The 16,923-nt window shown below is 38.6% G+C and overlaps 5 protein-coding genes across 6 annotated transcripts; 3 read left to right on the forward strand and 2 right to left on the reverse strand.

Annotated features, from left to right (window-relative positions):
• Positions 1–1,380: 1,380 nt before the first annotated feature.
• Positions 1,381–2,790, reverse strand: LOC106427966 (protein RETICULATA-RELATED 3, chloroplastic-like). Its single transcript, XM_013868690.3, has one exon. It carries the CDS (start codon positions 2,650–2,652, stop codon positions 1,615–1,617), a length of 1,038 nt encoding a protein of 345 aa, XP_013724144.2. The 5' UTR covers positions 2,653–2,790; the 3' UTR covers positions 1,381–1,614.
• Positions 2,791–3,386: 596 nt separating this feature from the next.
• LOC125580420 (NADH dehydrogenase [ubiquinone] 1 alpha subcomplex subunit 1-like) lies at positions 3,387–4,508 on the forward strand. Its single transcript, XM_048744829.1, has 3 exons — positions 3,387–3,604; positions 3,725–3,822; positions 4,293–4,508. Exons 1-2 carry the CDS (start codon positions 3,497–3,499, stop codon positions 3,812–3,814), a joined length of 198 nt encoding a protein of 65 aa, XP_048600786.1. The 5' UTR covers positions 3,387–3,496; the 3' UTR covers positions 3,815–3,822; positions 4,293–4,508.
• Positions 4,509–4,699: 191 nt separating this feature from the next.
• Positions 4,700–7,783, reverse strand: LOC106427972 (glycosyltransferase-like KOBITO 1). Its single transcript, XM_013868696.3, has 11 exons — positions 7,244–7,783; positions 6,803–6,952; positions 6,623–6,675; positions 6,386–6,494; positions 6,172–6,306; positions 6,045–6,089; positions 5,781–5,968; positions 5,545–5,686; positions 5,408–5,454; positions 5,230–5,317; positions 4,700–5,157 (listed from the first exon to the last, which is right to left on the reverse strand). Exons 1-11 carry the CDS (start codon positions 7,631–7,633, stop codon positions 4,900–4,902), a joined length of 1,605 nt encoding a protein of 534 aa, XP_013724150.2. The 5' UTR covers positions 7,634–7,783; the 3' UTR covers positions 4,700–4,899.
• Positions 7,784–9,707: 1,924 nt separating this feature from the next.
• On the forward strand, positions 9,708–12,928 carry LOC125580419 (phosphoinositide phospholipase C 2-like). Its single transcript, XM_048744828.1, has 9 exons — positions 9,708–10,161; positions 10,734–10,930; positions 11,004–11,139; positions 11,213–11,449; positions 11,532–11,755; positions 11,836–11,953; positions 12,040–12,192; positions 12,257–12,343; positions 12,411–12,928. Exons 1-9 carry the CDS (start codon positions 9,862–9,864, stop codon positions 12,702–12,704), a joined length of 1,746 nt encoding a protein of 581 aa, XP_048600785.1. The 5' UTR covers positions 9,708–9,861; the 3' UTR covers positions 12,705–12,928.
• A 317-nt stretch (positions 12,929–13,245) lies between these two features.
• LOC125580422 (E3 ubiquitin-protein ligase makorin-like) lies at positions 13,246–15,561 on the forward strand. Of its 2 annotated transcripts, none has more exons than XM_048744831.1 (8): positions 13,246–13,383; positions 13,856–13,928; positions 14,010–14,653; positions 14,728–14,797; positions 14,883–14,971; positions 15,051–15,104; positions 15,181–15,253; positions 15,343–15,561. In XM_048744831.1, exons 1-6 carry the CDS (start codon positions 13,373–13,375, stop codon positions 15,082–15,084), a joined length of 921 nt encoding a protein of 306 aa, XP_048600788.1. In that variant the 5' UTR covers positions 13,246–13,372; the 3' UTR covers positions 15,085–15,104; positions 15,181–15,253; positions 15,343–15,561. The 2 variants fall into 2 exon arrangements, with proteins under 2 accessions (XP_048600788.1, XP_048600789.1); XM_048744832.1 differs by having other exon boundaries at positions 15,188–15,253.
• Positions 15,562–16,923: the final 1,362 nt, after the last annotated feature.

A 16,923-nucleotide genomic window follows, 5' to 3' on the forward strand; every position in this document is an offset into this window, starting at 1 on the left:
ATGGTTACAAACTTGTTTCACCGTGAACCAAATCTGGTTTTAATGCAACTGAAATGAATAGAACCAAATATATATAATGAATAAGGTGTGGTGTTGGCATTTCTCAGGGAGTCTTAAAAACTCAAGAGAGCCAACAATTATAAAACTTTTGTAAATGGAAAAGAAGAAAAAAGGTACACACTTTTAAGTATATTCTTCCTTGCAAAAATGGAAATAAATGTACAGTCTCAAGGCAGAGGTTGTTTTTTAGTCTTTTAAAGACTGTTGATGTGAAGTGCTTTGAGGAAAGATGTTGCCATTTGCTACCAGAACTTGGCCTCCTCAACTCTGTCCCTCACGTAGTTCTTCTATCAGAATGTGCACAAAAAGTCTCCCTGGACAGCTCTGGAAGAAGTTCACCAATTTATGAATTGCATCATTCTTGAGCAACGCCTGCTCCACCTTGCGGTTGTCATTGTCCAAGCAAACAGCAATTGAATCTAAGGCAATTCACAGACCAATTTTCATCGTGGAGCAAACTCAGGTAAACATCCACCACAAAGTGGTGGCAATGCATATTGCTTCAGAGGAGAATCCGACATGACGAAAACCATCAGGTGCGGTATGATTCCATTTTCAGCCGCTTGTTCGTGCCTCCTCTTGTCTATCTTGCATCTGTTGAATAGTGCACTAAGTACCTGCATAAAATTACAATTTTAGAAACGTCAGTTTGGGTTTAACTGACTAAAGGCAGCAACGGATGATATAAAAAAGACTACACAAGAATCCAAGCAACATACTGGACAACAAGCTGTAACACAGATGAAAGCTATCTTAATTCAAGTCAAGAAGGTAACCTCATGATGGATTTTATGTAGGAACTTGATCTGACATAATATCATCTCAGGAATCGTACAGTTTTTTCGGCATCCCAACCTTTTCTGCTGAAATGCTCTCAGCTACCTCTCGACTACATTCACCGTCCTTCTCTGAACTTGGATCGGCTACATTCTTATATCTGTAAAGAATGAAGTACACAACGAGATCGTTACAAACACATGTGCTAAGCCTTACGATGAGATAGATAATAAACTTTGAAATATTCTTCCAAAAGTTAAAGTAAACACACACAAGTTCTCCCCTGATGGTTCCGCAATGGGCTGGCATGGGTTTGCAGATCATAGTAAGGAGGTACACATGTCAAGAGTTCAATAACAGTGCATCCAACACTCCAAATGTCAGAAGCAGGACAAACTCCTTACAGCAATTCTGCTCCAGAGGCTGTTAAATGATTGATTCATGAGAGCAAGAGACACCTCTTGTGAGTTGTGAACTCTCTTTTTATGTTGTAAGATGTCTTTGTGAATAAACGAATTCAAATTTTCCAAGTAAACCATTGGATCATCAAAAAAACCTTTTATTGAATTTATTTTCTTGGTAATGCTGATAAAGGAAAACAACAAACAATGAAAGTCCAAATATTAGGATGAAACCTAAAGAGGGACTAGTCTTATTTATTCATTCATAAACATAACAGAACTCTAAAAGTCTCTCTGAAGAAGAAGAAGGAAGCCTCTCTTTTGTCCCTATGAACAAGTGAAAACAAAGAGGAAGCGCTCACAAACATTCAAACATTCAAACATCCTTCACCTTCACATGAACCTCCGTCTTCTCCTCCTCAACCCCAACCTCACTCTTCCCCTCCACAGACTGCGATCCAGTCATCCTCGCCAACAAAACAAAAGACATCCCTCCCACAACATTGTTCACACACCTCAACACAAACACACTCGTCTTAAACACCACAGGCGGCATCGCCTTCGCGAGCAAGAACTCAACTCCATTCAACGTCTGGTACCTCACGTTAGCACTCACCCCCATATGAGTCGCCCAAGTCAGCGAGTTCAGCACCGTCGGCGGCGGCTTATTCGGCGTCTCGAACCCCGGATCCATCTTCTTCCTCAGCATAATCAACCCATTGGAAATAGCCGTTCCGACAAGACCCGCAGCTAATCCAACAGTCGCAAAGACCATTCCTTTATACACAAGGGTACCAAAGCGGTTCATGACCGTGAACCCGCCCTGTTCGAACATATGTCCCGAGGGGCAGTTTCTGAAGATTCCGGGTAAGCTCTGGGAGACCCCGGCGGTGGCTGATGTGGGAGCTAAGAGGTACATGAGCATGAAGTTGAGAATCGAACCCACGACGAGGGTTGAGAAGACGAAGTCGAGCTCGTTTAGTCCGAAGTTGGGGCGCGACGCCATGTCGCCGAGGACGCATGCGGTGACTCCGACGAGCTCTTCCATGAGGACTTTGAAAGGGAATTGAGGGTCTGCTGCGACTCGTGATCTCCATCCTTCGATGAACATCCCTATTGGTCCCCATGAGGAGGAAGACGATCCTTCTTCTTCTGCTCCTCCGCCGCCGCCGCCGCCTCCACCACCTGAGGGTGGATTACCGAAGTTACCACCACCACCACCACCGCCACCGCCGCCTCCGGCGCATGGGATCGGGAGGTTTGGAGAGGAGAAGTTGGTTTGGAGTGAGCAGACTGATCCGCTTCGTGGAAACGAGACGGCGATTCTTGGATCGCGGGAGAGGTTGATCGCTCGCGGCGGAGGTAGATTCGGATTCGATTTCGCTGACAGATGAAGACGCGCGATAGCAGCCATCTTCTCTCAAGGGAGGATCTTGAGATAATCTAATCGAAAATGGGTTTGTTCTATGATTGAATTTCGCACGGCGGGTACTGTGTTTCGGGAACCTCACCTACATTTTAACAAAACCCTACTTGTTGTTGTATGTAATAAAACTCAATCGGCTCATTTCCCACGTGCGAGTACTAAAAGCAGCTCCCCACGTGTCATAAGACTCAACTACTTCACCTACATACAAAACCATGTTGAGCTGATTTTTCTTTTATGGAATACACTTGTTTTGGACAAAAGAATTACATTTTGTGTTAGGCACGCGGGTTCGGTCTCTTCGGTTAGTTCAAAATTCGGTTAGTTCCGGTCGATCGACCAAAGTGAACCGAAAAAAGTTTGGTTTGATTCAGTTCGGTTCGGTTTTTAGTTAGTTCGGTTTCAAAAACTTGACCAAAGTCTTCGATTTTGTGTTTAGTCCCGTTAAATTTTCGGTTTAAATTAAATAACATTTCAAAAAATCATTTAATTTTGGTTAAGATTGGTAATGTTTGGAGTTTTTTTTTTTTAAACTGAAAAAAACAATTACTGAACCATACCCACAACTGAAATACTATTTTTTTTGTTACCGAACTGAACCAAACTTTCAAACCGAACAAACCTAATTTTCGGTTTGGTTCGGCAATTTAGAAGATGACATATTGTTTCAAAAAAAAAAAAAAAAATCATAATTGGTGTATTGGGTTTTAAAAAGCCCAGAAGCCCATTTGTTTTGTCAATTGAGTCTGTTCTCAAACTCTCAAACCATTTAGTTGGTGAAGTTTGGATCTTTGATATAGAGAGGAGTAAAGAGAAGAGGAAGAAGACGAAGATGTCATTGGTGTGGCTAGAAGCGGCTCTGCCTCTGGGAATCATCGGAGGGATGCTCTGCATCATGGGCAATTCTCAGTACTACATCCACAAAGCTTACCATGGCCGTGTATGCCTTTTCCCCTTCATTAGATCTCTCATAGGCTTTCACGATTTGATCCAAAAGTATACAAATTTGATTAATTCAGTCAATATCTTGATTGATGATTTCGAATTTGGGATTGAGCAGCCGAAGCACATCGGGCACGATGAATGGGATGTTGCTATGGAGAGACGCGACAAGAAAGTCGTCGAGAAAGCTGCTTCTCCTTCCTCATGATCCCTCAGGTCTGTGATTTTTTTTCCTTCCGTGAATCGAATTTCACATGAAAAATTCAGAACACTGGTTTTGTTGTTTCACAAGCGATTAGTGTGTCTGGTTTTATAGGCTGTCGAAAATGAAGATGCTTTAAAGCGCGTAAAGATATAGACTTTCGTGGAGATAGCTACTGTTTAAGTCATTATCGGCTATTGCTTAGCTCTTTGTCAGTTTAAAGCTTCAAGGAACTGGTTTTGTTGCTTGTCTGTGTGGAAAAGTCAAGTCCTTTTAAGGGGAAATGAATGTTATGCTTAGTTTTGTGTGCTTGATAGATTATATCCTAGGCGCTTCTGCTTATCTCTTTGCCTCTTGAGTTTTGTGTGTCTGAGATTGGTTGATTGATGACTTTGCTGTTCTTAGCTTCTCATATAAAGCTGTAAGGGCAGATATTTGCTTTTGTTATCGGTGTAAATCTGAGTGACGTGTTAATGTGATGTAGGGGGCTTAAGGCGGTCACAAATAAAGGATACTCCAGAAGAGAAGAAGAAGAAGAAGAAGAAGAAGAAGAAGAAGAAGAAGCCGGAGAATCTAATTTTGTTATTCCCGTTTTGATTATGTTTTCAAGATTGAGACCTTGATGACATTTGGTTGATAACTTGTTTCGATTTGCTTGTAATGCATGTTGTTAAGCTGCATTACATTTGGTTTACAACTACACTAACGTATTATGAATAATCTCGAAAAATGGCTCACCTGCTGGTGGTTAGATAAGAATAGCGGGGAGATTGTGAAGATACTTGAGAGTCCAATGAAGCTTGTGATGATGAATCACATGGTTTTATGAAAGCCTGTCTTTGCTACAACAGAAACACTTGAATCTCAAGGACACACTATTACCTTTTGAAGAATGCTAAAACTCAAAGTTGAATATAAAACAAATATATATTATCCACATTATAAGCAGCTCCAAATTTGGGGAAAGTATATCCAAAAAATCATACAAAGCCGTTTTTTCTTTACTCATCCTCCTAAAGCTACACAAGCACTAGCATTGCATCGAGTATTAATATCACTCAGTAAGGAGGAGGAAGCAAAGCAAAAATCAGTTAATCCTCTGTGACAAATCTAGCGTGTTCCATCCCAGGAGGTGATAAAGGAGGAACCGCTGATTCAGTTCCTAGAAGGTGTCTTGCAGAGATGCCCTGAGACTCCTTGTCCTTTAAAGGAAGGGACTCAGATTCTGTAGTTTTCGAAGAGTTGCCTTTGTGCATTGATGCTAAGAACTGTTTCTTTGAAAGATTCGATGAAGCTGATGACACAACCGAGCTGAAAACACCAGACTCCTTCAATGCTTGTATAACCACCTGCATTTTGAGACCGAAATTATATAACCTTTTTTTGAAATTTCTGTAATGAGTTGATGAGTAGTTTCTTACCATTGGTGAATAAATGCGAGTCAGTATACCCTTCCTAAGGAGTTTCATCTTCACTTCTTTGTCTCCCCACACAACATGTTCACGGTACCTAAACAGGATATGTTACTCTTGTATCAAGAAACTTCTCAATCACACAAGTGCACAAGAAAGAATGCAATTAAGCGGCTAAGACTCTTACCAGCTTATCATTTCATCTTCAGTTGCTGTTGACGCAATTATAAATGCCTAGAATGTTCATCATGAAATAGTAAGTGGAACTGAACCACAGATATTTAAAGAAATGACTTTGAGGAATTCAAGAGAAAAGATGCTTACAGATCTATCAAAATCCAACATAAAGCATCTTTTCACGTCTTCTTTTGTCGGCTTGCAACCACATCGGTCACGCCTGGATGTTAAGTCGGAGAATTTGGCATATGTGTAGTGTAAGACAGCTGCCTCCTCCAGTTTGATCTCACTGCCAAGAATAAACAGATTCATATTTACAAAAGTCTTACCATGTTCCTCAGCTAATAGTATCTACTTATGCTTGAGTATTATGATCAACATACTTGGGAGTTTTCATGTAATTATGCCATCTGTGTGCTCCATTTGGTCGGAGGTGATCTTGAACCCGAGCAACTGATTTGCCATTACCATAAGTCAAGAAGTAGTTTGGATTATTCCGTGTTGCTTCTTTGTACATTCCAAAATATGTATCCTTTGGAAGATGGTCATAGTTCTTTTTAAACATTGACACCTGCTTGCACCAAACAGCTCTTCAATTTAGTTAACTTCCTTAGGTGAAAAAAAAAGAGAAACAAGCTGAGTTATACCTCTGTGAAAGGATCCTTGATATCATCTCTTTCTACGCTGCTTTCCTAAACAGCAAAACCCAAAACAGTCATTCAAATAAGAAACTCTTAACACTCACCAAAGTAAGCAAGAAATGTTTTGACTCACATAATTTGGAAATATAACCATATCCACATTTGGAGGAACATCGAGGAGCAACCGTCTCAATGAGTACTCACGAGCACCTGCTGGGTATATCAGCTCATCTGTGTCTAGGTGAAGGATCCAATCCATACCCGCATCCTGATATTTTAGCAAGTTTAGAACAACAAAAAGAGTGTCTAAATATAACATGAGGCTCAACCACAAAGAAAATGCTTACCCTTGCCATGACAATAGCCATTTCCATGTTGAGAGATTGTTTGACAAATAACTCGTAATTGCAGGGCTTGTAAAAGAACGAAGAAAGCCACGTCTCATTCCAAATCCGGCTGATACAACAAAAACAAATTTGGTCAGTAGTAGAAGATACAACAACAATGCTACAATCCCTAGAACAGAGAAAGAGAAAACATGTACGTAATGCAGCTAAATAATATGTAGCAGATACTTGACTGACCTCTTTGCCTGCTTCTCCTCCAGCTCTTTCGTCCTGTATATCACCTTAACCCCCTGGAAGAGACATCAGACTACGTTTATGGAGAATAATTTTCCTCAACACACAATTGATACCTCTACAGGACTAAGCAGCTAGATTCATACATGATACAGATAAAGCTAGGAGATGAGTTAAACTCACAGGAATAGACTCGAGAACTTTAGATATACTGGGAGTAGCAGCTTTCCCTTCAACGAAGAGAAAAAACGTGGAGACGCCAAGAACCTTATGGTAGAACATCCACGGCAGAATCTGATCCAATCCTGCTGATGTGCTAGTCGTGATACATATCTGTAATGCCCAAATCATAAAGGTAAGAACTTTACAAACCCAAAGACAAGATCCGATTCAAATCAACAATCTCTTCGATTACAACAAGACAAGAACCCATTCTCGAAACACTCAAAAGCAGAGGACTTTAACAATTACCTTAGGCTTTAAACAATGCCCGAATCATAAAGGTAAGAACTTTACAAAACCCAAACACAGATCCGATTCAAATCAACAATCTCTTCGATTACAACAAGACAAGAACCCATTCTCGAAACACTCGAAAGCAGAGGACTTTAAACGATTTATTACCTTAGGCTTTAAGTTAGAATCAACACCGAACTTCCAATCACCGTAATAAGGAAAGGAAGGTGAAGAGCTTCGAGCTAGATTCGAGCAGTCGGATGAAGAGGACTGGTGAGCTTTCGGGGAGACGGACGAGACAGTCTCCATACCCGGAAACACCTCGTGGTTGAGATCGGAGTTACCGCCAGGGACTGAGGTCGAGGAGATGACGGAAGCGGAGGCGGGATCGGCGAGACCACCGCCTCGCCATTGGAGGATGAAGGCGAGGCAGGCGAGGGAGACTGGGAGCAGAGTCAATAGAAGGAGAAGCCTAGAGACGAAAGAGTTGCTCGAGGAGGAGGAAGATGATGATGAAGAAGAAGAAGAGATTAGTGGAGCTCTGTGCATCGATTTCATGGCGAATTTGAAATCTGATTCTGAGATCTAATCTGTAAAAAAAAATATTGAAGGTTTCTTAAATCTCAAATCATCATCTCTGTTCTTGAGAGATTTTCTTCTATTAAGTTTCTTATTACTTTCCTATGTTGTCCACGTAAGCTAAGAACACCAAACTAAAAAAAACATTTCGTTGCTTCTACGCTTTTGTAATAAAAGCATCGGTTTCATGACCATTGTATTAAAAGCCCAATAGGTATAATAATGATACACGAGTATATAAAACCCAGTTACATTGGGCCTAAACTAAACCCACAACGAAGCCCTTTCAGCTGTAGAAATAGATAACATCTGGCGATTCGGTTAATTATTCCGACTTGATTTGAAATTAATGAAATAAATTAGACGTAAAACGTTAGTTTAATAATTTCTATGATTTAGATGTTAATCTGTGAGGTGAGGAAGGCTTGTTTATGTGATTAGAAAGCTAGTAGACACTATCACTCAGTCGCTCATGCTCACAACCACTTGTTTTATCCGCACCACCGATGCCAGGAATGGGAGGAGGTGGGTATGGTACGCCACCACCATATGGAATGCCACCAATGGGTGGCTACTAATTGTAAAGTTATCCGTCACGTTATTAGAAACCCATAAGACATCGAGTTTAATAGAGGTGTAGATAATAACTGTACCTGCGTTGTAATAGCTTTTGGATTAGATAAGCCATTTTTTGTTGGAAGCCATTTTTTGTTGCAAAGAGAAAAAATTCTCATTGTTATTCATGGTTTGTAGTTACTTCTCAGCTTTTCTTGCCAACTTGATTTTTGATTTTATATCCATTTTCGACTAATAAATATAACTGTTTGATAAGGAATCATTATTTGGACGAATCGCTAGGTTCTTACATTTGTTTACATTTGTAATAATGTACGTTTGCAAATGCAAATTATGTTCTTTACAACATTCATCGATTCCTAACTTAAAATGGTTCGATAATCCACACCGGCAGTTTACAAATGCAAATGATCATTTCTTCTACAAATTTCACAAATCCACATCATAATCACTAACATAGTTCCGCTATATGAAACTTCGTTTGACATTTGCAATAAACACAAGCAGAATGATAAGAGATATAGAAAGCGTGTATAACAACATCTCACAAGAGCATATAGAAAGGCTAAACATTATCTAAGAGGAAATGGTAATCTCCGACAAACATATAGAATGGTTAAACACTATCTAACGAGGAAATAACCTTCTGAACATCATGAAATTACAATTCCTCATGAAAGTGAATTTTTAATCAACCTACACAATTTATTTCATTCAATACACATAACAAACATTCCTTCCGTTCCTATAATTTAAATTCAAATAACAGTATTCAATCCTACGCTATACGATAACACTGAACCACAGTTATAAGCAAAATGTAAAAAATAAAAGTATTAAATCGAGAACCCACGTGGATCCTTTCATGTAATAACATAATCCTGATAGAAAACATAGCATCCATTTTTTCCAACAAAAACATTCAAATTCAGATAGAAAACCAACAAAAACTCTCACAAATGTTTGGTTTCAAAAGGGAGAAAGACAAAGCAGGTTCCTCGAAACTACTTAGATCGCTGTCTCATCTTTCGTCTCTTCCTCTTCAACCTCCTCATACGCTTCTTCTTCCACTGATTCAAACCCAAACAGAGATAAACGTTAAACATACTAGCCACTACTTCTATTTCTCACAATTAACATAAATAAAACATTACAAACCTTAGCTCTCATGTTGGTTTCGACAAAAGTTGTACCCTTTCCTTCCTCTGATAGTGTTTTAGATTTCAGAAAATGAGAAGTAGCGGCGGATATTTTGTTAATCGAGCTCGGCTTTACTCCTTTAAATGCAACAAAAACCCTAGAAACTCGTTTAATGGGCCCAATTTATTCATAGGCCCAATAAAGATTACATGTAACAAAACCCATAAAAAAACTCAATTTTATGGGCTGTAATGATTCATAGGCCCAATAAAGCCCAAAGCCTTTTGTAGCCATGCCGACATAAGTCATTCCGACACGAGAGATTGAAGATCTGTTCGAGAAAGTTGATGATGATGATTGATTACGGAGTACATTTCATTAACTATTTCATTAAATATCACAACAAACCCTAAAAATAGAAAAAAAAAACTATTCCGACTTGCTTTCATCGTCTTCGTCTCCAAAGGATCAATCTTTCCTCTTCTCCCCTCATGTCTAAGCAAACGTACAGAGTGTGTTTCTGCTTTAACCGGAGGTTCCGGTACACCGCATCGGAGGCGCCGCGTGATGTCAAGACCCTTTTCGAGAAATACTCTGAGAATGGCGTCATGACCGTGGATCATCTCCAGAGGTTTCTGATCGATGTTCAGAAGCAAGATAAAGCCACTAAAGAGGATGCGCAGTCGATCATCAACGCCGCGTCTTCGCTTCTTCATAGGAACGGTCTCCACCTCGATGCTTTCTTCAAGTATCTTTTTGGTGACAGTAACCCTCCGCTTGCTTTACATGAGGTATGATTCTCTCTCTTGTGTTCTGTCTTTTTTCTTTTTGGTGAAGCTATGTGTGCTTTTATTAGGCAAGTGTTGCTTACTGTTTTGTAAAGACTGATTCAACATCCATGACACTAGGATTTAATTATTTACTTTCGTATATGCTATTGTGGCTTAATGAATATTAATGTTATTTTACATAGTCTGGATTCTTGTGTTTGAAGCAAGTTAACTCTTTTTATATGCTAGAGCTAGCTATTGTGAAAAGAAGAGAAATAATTACAGAAAGTAGAAGGAACTATGTAATTTTTAAGCAAGTGCACATGTATTTAATTATTGTGCTTAATTGAATATTAAGAGCTATTTCGCATAGTATGATTCAAGAGTTTGAAGCAAGTTAACTCATTTTCTTTATATGACTAGAGCTATAGCTATTGTCAAAGGAAAAATAAAATTACAGAAAGTAGCAGGAGCTATGTAATTTTTAAGCAAGTGGACATGTATTTAATTAATTGACAAGTCCAGGTCCATACATGTTATTGTGGCTAAATTATTTCAATTGATTCTAATGAATTAATTGCATGGTTTTTCAGGTGCATCAAGACATGGATGCTCCTATATCACATTATTTCATATTCACAGGTCACAATTCATATTTAACCGGTAATCAGCTGAGCAGTGACTGCAGTGAGGTGCCTATAATAGATGCATTGAAGAAAGGTGTCAGGGTGATTGAGTTGGATATATGGCCTAACTCAAACAAAAACGATATTGATGTTCTTCACGGAAGGTATAAAATTACTAACTTTTGATTGAACAAGTGCTTGTGGTTTTTTACTTGAATGCTGAACTACTCTTAACAGGACTCTCACTTCACCTGTGGAGTTAATCAAGTGTCTAAGAGCTATCAAAACACATGCATTCGAAGTATCTGACTACCCTGTTGTTGTCACTCTTGAGGATCATCTCACTCCAGAACTTCAGTCCAAAGTTGCTGAGGTAGAGCCTCGTTTATTGCAGTTCTTTTGAGATTTTTTTCTCTTCTGATGTGTTGTTCTTGTTGTATTTCTAGATGGTTACCGAGATATTTGGAGAGATCTTGTTTACTCCTCCTGTGGGAGAATCTTTGAAGGAGTTCCCATCACCAAACTCATTAAAAAGACGGATCATCATCTCAACAAAGCCACCAAAAGAATACAAGGAAGGAAAGGATGAGGATGTGGTGCAGAAAGGTAAAGCCTTGGGTGATGAAGAAGTTTGGGGGAGAGAAGTTCCAAGTTTTATTGAGAGGAACAAAAGTGGTGACAAGGTTTGTGTAGAGACAAGTCAATCTTCATTTAGTCATGTTGGTGTCCATACACAAAAGGTGTTGATTTTCTATCTTGTTGCAGGATGACTTAGATGATGAGGAGGATAATGATGAAGATGATGATGTAGAGAAGTTCAAGAAGAATGCACCACCACAATACAAACATTTGATTGCAATCCATGCTGGGAAACCAAAAGGTGGGATTACTGCGTGCTTAAAGGTAGATCCTGATAAGGTCAGACGCCTTAGCTTGAGCGAGGAACAACTAGAAAAGGCAGCAGAAAAATATGCTAAACAGATTGTGAGGTAACACGATTGATCATGGTCCTATATATAACTTTGGTTTATCTTTTTCCAATGTATGAATCATGGTGTGTGTGATGCAGGTTTACTCAGCAGAATTTGCTGAGGATTTACCCGAAAGGAACTAGAGTGACTTCATCAAATTATAACCCGTTGGTTGGGTGGAGCCACGGTGCTCAAATGGTGGCTTTCAATATGCAGGTTCCCTCTTTTTGCTATGTTTCATTATTGAAATCAACCTTATTCTTCAGCTAAGTCTATTTTATGAATCATTTTCCCATGTGTAGGGATATGGAAGATCACTGTGGCTAATGCAAGGAATGTTTAGAGCTAATGGAGGATGTGGATACATCAAGAAACCAGATATTCTGTTAAAAGGTGGCTCAGATAGTGACATCTTTGACCCAAAAGTCACTCTACCTGTAAAAACAACACTAAGGGTGAGAGATATCTAAGTTTCTGTTTGGTCTTTTCAGTGAACTCATTCATTTGTCTCATCATTAGGTAACCATATACATGGGAGAAGGCTGGTACTTCGATTTCCGCCACACACACTTCGATCAATACTCACCTCCTGACTTCTACACAAGGGTAAAATTCAATTCCCTTAGCAGTAGAAAACTCTTCTTGGTGGTCTCTTAGATTTTTTTACTTTCAGGTGGGGATAGCTGGAGTTCCAGCGGATACAGTGATGAAGAAGACAAAGACGCTGGAGGATAACTGGGTGCCATCTTGGGACGAGGTGTTTGAGTTCCCACTAACGGTTCCAGAGCTGGCTCTACTGAGACTAGAAGTGCATGAGTATGACATGTCGGAGAAGGATGATTTTGGAGGACAGACATGTTTACCTGTTTGGGAGCTGCAGGAAGGGATAAGATCGTTTCCTTTGCATAGCCGCAAAGGGGAGAAGTACAAATCTGTCAAGCTTCTGGTGAGGTGTGAGTTTGTGTGACAAACTGAGAATGTTTTGGTGTGTGTGAGAATTTGGTTACAAGGATTTGGTGTGTGTGTGTGTGTAACACTGTGAGAGTGAATGCTTTATTTGTTGCGTGTTGTAATATAAGTGTAGAGTAAAAGGCAAGAGAGAGAGCTGGTCTCGTCTCCTGTGTTGTATTGTATACCAGTATTTGAATCTATATCACTCCATCCGTTTATAAAGATGAACATTTTTCTATTTATAATACCTTTTTTACAACTAATTATATTTTTTTTTAAATTAGTTATATTTAGTAAATATTATTTACTGTATTTTTATTGGTTTAGAATTATGAAAATAGATACTTATTAAAAAATTCATTTAATATTAAAATTTAAAACATATTTGAAAAATCTAAAACTTAATAAAACCCTTTTGAAACAGAGGAGTTATTTTAAAGCAATTTTAGATTTTTTCGTGATTTTTCACCAATGGGAAAAAATGGATAATTTAGTAACTAAAATAAAAAGAGAAGACGAAAATGAAAGAGATCAAAAATAAACTTTCCTCAAAAATTGAAAAACCGTAGAAAAAATCCTCTGAAAAATCTCCAAAATATAAAAAGCTTTCACCTTTCATTGTGATTCTTTCTCTTTCCCTCACCTTTCTTTCTTTGAATCCCTTCTTCCTCGCACAATCCCCACATGTCCGACAGGTAAATCTAAACTTCTTCATCTCTCAAGGCTCTGTTCATCAACCTATGTTTAGTCTTTCAATCCCCTTCTTGAGAAAAAAGATTGACTCTTTTTGATTGATTGATTGATTTACTTGAGCTGCTTTGGTTTCTCGAGGACAAAGTTTGAGTCTTTCTGATTGATTACTTGAGCTTCTTGGTTTCTGGAGAACAAAGTTTGACTCTTTTTGATTGATTACTTGAGCCCCTGGAGGACAAAGTTTGACTCTTTTGATTGATTAGTGGAGCTTCTTGGTTTCTGGAGAACAAAGTTTGAATCTTTTGATTGATTACTTGAGCTTCTTGGTTTCTGGAGGACAAAGTTTGACTCTTTCTGATTGATTACTTGAGCTTCTTGGTTTCTGGAGAACAAAGTTTGACTCTTTTGATTGATCATTGGAGCTTCTTGGTTTCTTGATGATGATTCAATGATCTTTTCTTTGTTTGTTAACAGGATACTCTGCAAGTTCTTTATCCATGGCTCATGCTTAAAAGGAGAACATTGTGAATACTCCCATGACTCTAATGTAATGTGTAATCTCAACTCAAAGAATCTCTCTTTCTCGCTGATTCTTGTATGGTTCATGATTCTTTAATGTTGGTATCAGGTTTGCACATTCTACCAAAAAGGAATATGCTTATACGGAAGTAGATGTAGAAACGAACACGTCAGAACCACCTCTCAACCACAATCTTTATCTCCTTCCAATGTTCCACCACCACAAAAAGGAGATGACAACAACAACAACAACAACAACGACGTTTGTTACATCCACCCAAGAGAATACCCAATCTGCTCCTTCGCAGCAGCCGGCGACTGCCCACGTGGCAGCCAATGCCCCCACATGCACGGTGACATCTGCAGCACCTGCGGCAAAAAGTGTCTCCACCCTTTCAGACCAGAAGAGCGAGAAGAGCACACCAAAGAATGTCAGAAGAAGCAGAAGCACATCGAGGCTTTGAAGAAGAGCCAAGAGATCGAGTGCAGCGTGTGTTTGGACCGTGTCTTGTCCAAAGCCACTCCAGGGGAAAGGAAGTTTGGGCTGTTGACAGAGTGCCATCACCCGTTTTGTATACAGTGCATTCGTAATTGGCGTAGCAGTGCTCCTGTTTCGGGGATGGATGTGAACAGCACGTTGAGAGCGTGTCCTATATGTCGCAAGCTGTCTTATTTTGTTGTCCCGAGTGTTGTCTGGTACTCTACTCCTGATGAGAAGAAGGAGATCATTGACATATACAAGGCAAAACTCAGGTATAGATAACTTTGATGTCTTCACATTAGTCCCATTAGTAGATAATACATTGTGTTATGTTCTAATCTTGAAGGTCAATCAACTGCAAACACTTTAACTTTGGAAATGGGAACTGCCCTTTTGGAGGAAGTTGTTTCTATAAGGTATAAATGATTGTAACATTCTTTATTAGCATTAGAGAAATGATTTATAGTCAAAATGTTTTTTTTTTTGGGTTTTGGTATATAGCATGCATATTCTGATGGTCACTTGGATGAAGTTGTTGTTCGGAATCTTGGTTCACAAGAAGGAGAAACTTTAATAGCAGACAGTATCAGGTAACGTTTCTTTTTTGCTTCATCGTATCTCACCAAATATGATTTTAACTTCATACCATGTTTGGTCTGTGTTTTTCAGGCTATCTGAGTTCCTTGGTCGTGTGCATATTTGAAATATCCTTAATAATATAATGTAAGTTTCTAACATCATTTGTAATCATCAGCTTGTTGGTCTCTTATTTTGATGAACATTCTTTCTAAACACACAGAACACAGGTGCTGATGACAACATCTTTATCTTTTAAACTCATTTGATTCCCGTTGACAATCCTTTGAAATTAGGTGAATAAGCAATTTCTTTCTCTGTTTATCTTTTACTAGTTTATTATCTTCTGTGAGTGGCTGATTCAAGCTATGTATTTTGATTCTAGATATGAAGACATGCTCAGAGGGGGATACTAGTTCAAAAGATATTAGGACAACAGAAGAAAACTCATTTGTAAATAATATTTAGATAGTGAAAATGTTGTAAATAGAATAAGATTGTTTGAACAAGGCATTACCCAACAAATAATGTAAATAAAGCCTTTCAAAACCAACACATGCAAAAAAAAGATTTGTTTTAAAGAGATGTTCAGATTCTGAGTTTATTTTCAGCAGGACAGCCTTAATTGTTATGGTATATAGACAAAAAAAAGTAAGAAAAGATAGTGTTTTCCTCTATTGAGGTTTGAGACAGAAAAATAAGAACATAAACATTTAGGAAATAAAAGAAACATATATCTTTTGGGGTAGAGTTTTAGCATTAAGATGGAGAATGATCTGCACTCGCATCAACACTTCATACTATCTAGTATCTACCTTTATCAGCTGAGTAAGCAATGTTTTTTTTTGTTTACAAACGTTTACTGGATGCACATTATTTTCAAAAATGCTGTTCTGAAAGTTTTTGTTCTCTTCTAGAAAATGCTGGTCGGAAAATACAATGTTACCTTCTAGATTGCGAAAAATGGTTATTACTTATCGCTTAGAACAAAAAGTTATATACTATGAAAATAATCAAAACATATTCTCGTAAACTTACAACTCATATATTTATTTTGTATGTTTGATACTTCAAACACACGTGTGTGGTGTGGGCGTGAGAGAGAGAGAGGTTGGTCTTGTTCTTGTCTTTGACTCCAACCAGCCTTTTTCAATGTATTTTTCTTCACTCACAAGTCTATCATCATGTTTTTAACAAGGACATGCTTATTTTTATTATTTATAACAAAGAAAAGAGTCCCACCTCTTTGCTTCTTCTTCACATCCCTCATGTCTTCTCTCTATTAGAGAGACTCTCTCTTCTCAATCCCAACAAACACTTTTCAACCCCCACAAATCATATCATCCTCTCCATCTTTACTTTCTTCCTACAGTCTCTACATATTCTAAATCTCTCTCTGTGTAGACTTCTTCGAAAAGGCTCCACAAGTCCAAATGATGATGAGCACTCCGGGCATTACTAGAATCACAGACAAGAACAAGCCAAATCATGCATGTGGTATGACTAAATACATGTAGAAAGAAGGCGTTGGAGACACTTGGATTCAACTAGAAGGTTTTACTAAAGGATGATTATTAAAAGCACGTGAGAGGCATGTGGTATGACTAATACATTTGTTTGACCTTTCAAACTCTGGATCAGTAAACCTTGACCTAGACAATGCAGGTCAGTCCATCCCTAAGATGTTCCACACTTAAGCTAATATCCTTTTCCAGTCCTCCTGAAAGCATGCCCAAAATGAAAACGTATAGGAGCAGAGCATAATAGTCGTAAAGCATGGAGACGTGAGAACGTATGGATTATTAACCAGACATTCTTGTTCACAAAGTAAAACTTGAGTAGACACTCAAGTCTAATCCAATAATTAACAGATTTTTAGAAATATTGATTCCAACAGTTTCTCATCAAAACATTTGCTGGTTCTGTCAGAACCTTGTTCTATGTAGTTGAATTGTTGCTATATGAA

Source organism: Brassica napus, chromosome C1, assembly GCF_020379485.1.
Source record: "Brassica napus cultivar Da-Ae chromosome C1, Da-Ae, whole genome shotgun sequence".
Taxonomy (NCBI): Eukaryota; Viridiplantae; Streptophyta; class Magnoliopsida; order Brassicales; family Brassicaceae; genus Brassica; species Brassica napus.

What these genes read in the sequence shown, in the direction of transcription:
- LOC106427972 (XM_013868696.3), bottom strand. Translation starts at nt 7,633, where the DNA reads ATGAAATCGATGCACAGAGCTCCACTAATCTCTTCTTCTTCTTCATCA. An exon ending in GAGGAGAAGCAGGCAAAGAG is followed by an intron (nt 6,495 to 6,622) that starts GTCAGTCAAGTA and finishes TTGTTGTATCAG; the next exon opens with CCGGATTTGGAATGAGACGT. An exon ending in AATTACATGAAAACTCCCAA is followed by an intron (nt 5,687 to 5,780) that starts GTATGTTGATCA and finishes TATTCTTGGCAG; the next exon opens with TGAGATCAAACTGGAGGAGG.
- LOC106427966 (XM_013868690.3), bottom strand. Translation starts at nt 2,652, where the DNA reads ATGGCTGCTATCGCGCGTCTTCATCTGTCAGCGAAATCGAATCCGAAT.
- LOC125580422 (XM_048744831.1), top strand. An exon ending in ATATACAAGGCAAAACTCAG is followed by an intron (nt 14,654 to 14,727) that starts GTATAGATAACT and finishes CTAATCTTGAAG; the next exon opens with GTCAATCAACTGCAAACACT. An exon ending in GAGGAAGTTGTTTCTATAAG is followed by an intron (nt 14,798 to 14,882) that starts GTATAAATGATT and finishes TTTGGTATATAG; the next exon opens with CATGCATATTCTGATGGTCA.
- LOC125580419 (XM_048744828.1), top strand. Translation starts at nt 9,862, where the DNA reads ATGTCTAAGCAAACGTACAGAGTGTGTTTCTGCTTTAACCGGAGGTTC. An exon ending in TATGCTAAACAGATTGTGAG is followed by an intron (nt 11,756 to 11,835) that starts GTAACACGATTG and finishes TGTGTGATGCAG; the next exon opens with GTTTACTCAGCAGAATTTGC. An exon ending in CTGTAAAAACAACACTAAGG is followed by an intron (nt 12,193 to 12,256) that starts GTGAGAGATATC and finishes TCTCATCATTAG; the next exon opens with GTAACCATATACATGGGAGA.
- LOC125580420 (XM_048744829.1), top strand. Translation starts at nt 3,497, where the DNA reads ATGTCATTGGTGTGGCTAGAAGCGGCTCTGCCTCTGGGAATCATCGGA. An exon ending in ACAAAGCTTACCATGGCCGT is followed by an intron (nt 3,605 to 3,724) that starts GTATGCCTTTTC and finishes GGGATTGAGCAG; the next exon opens with CCGAAGCACATCGGGCACGA.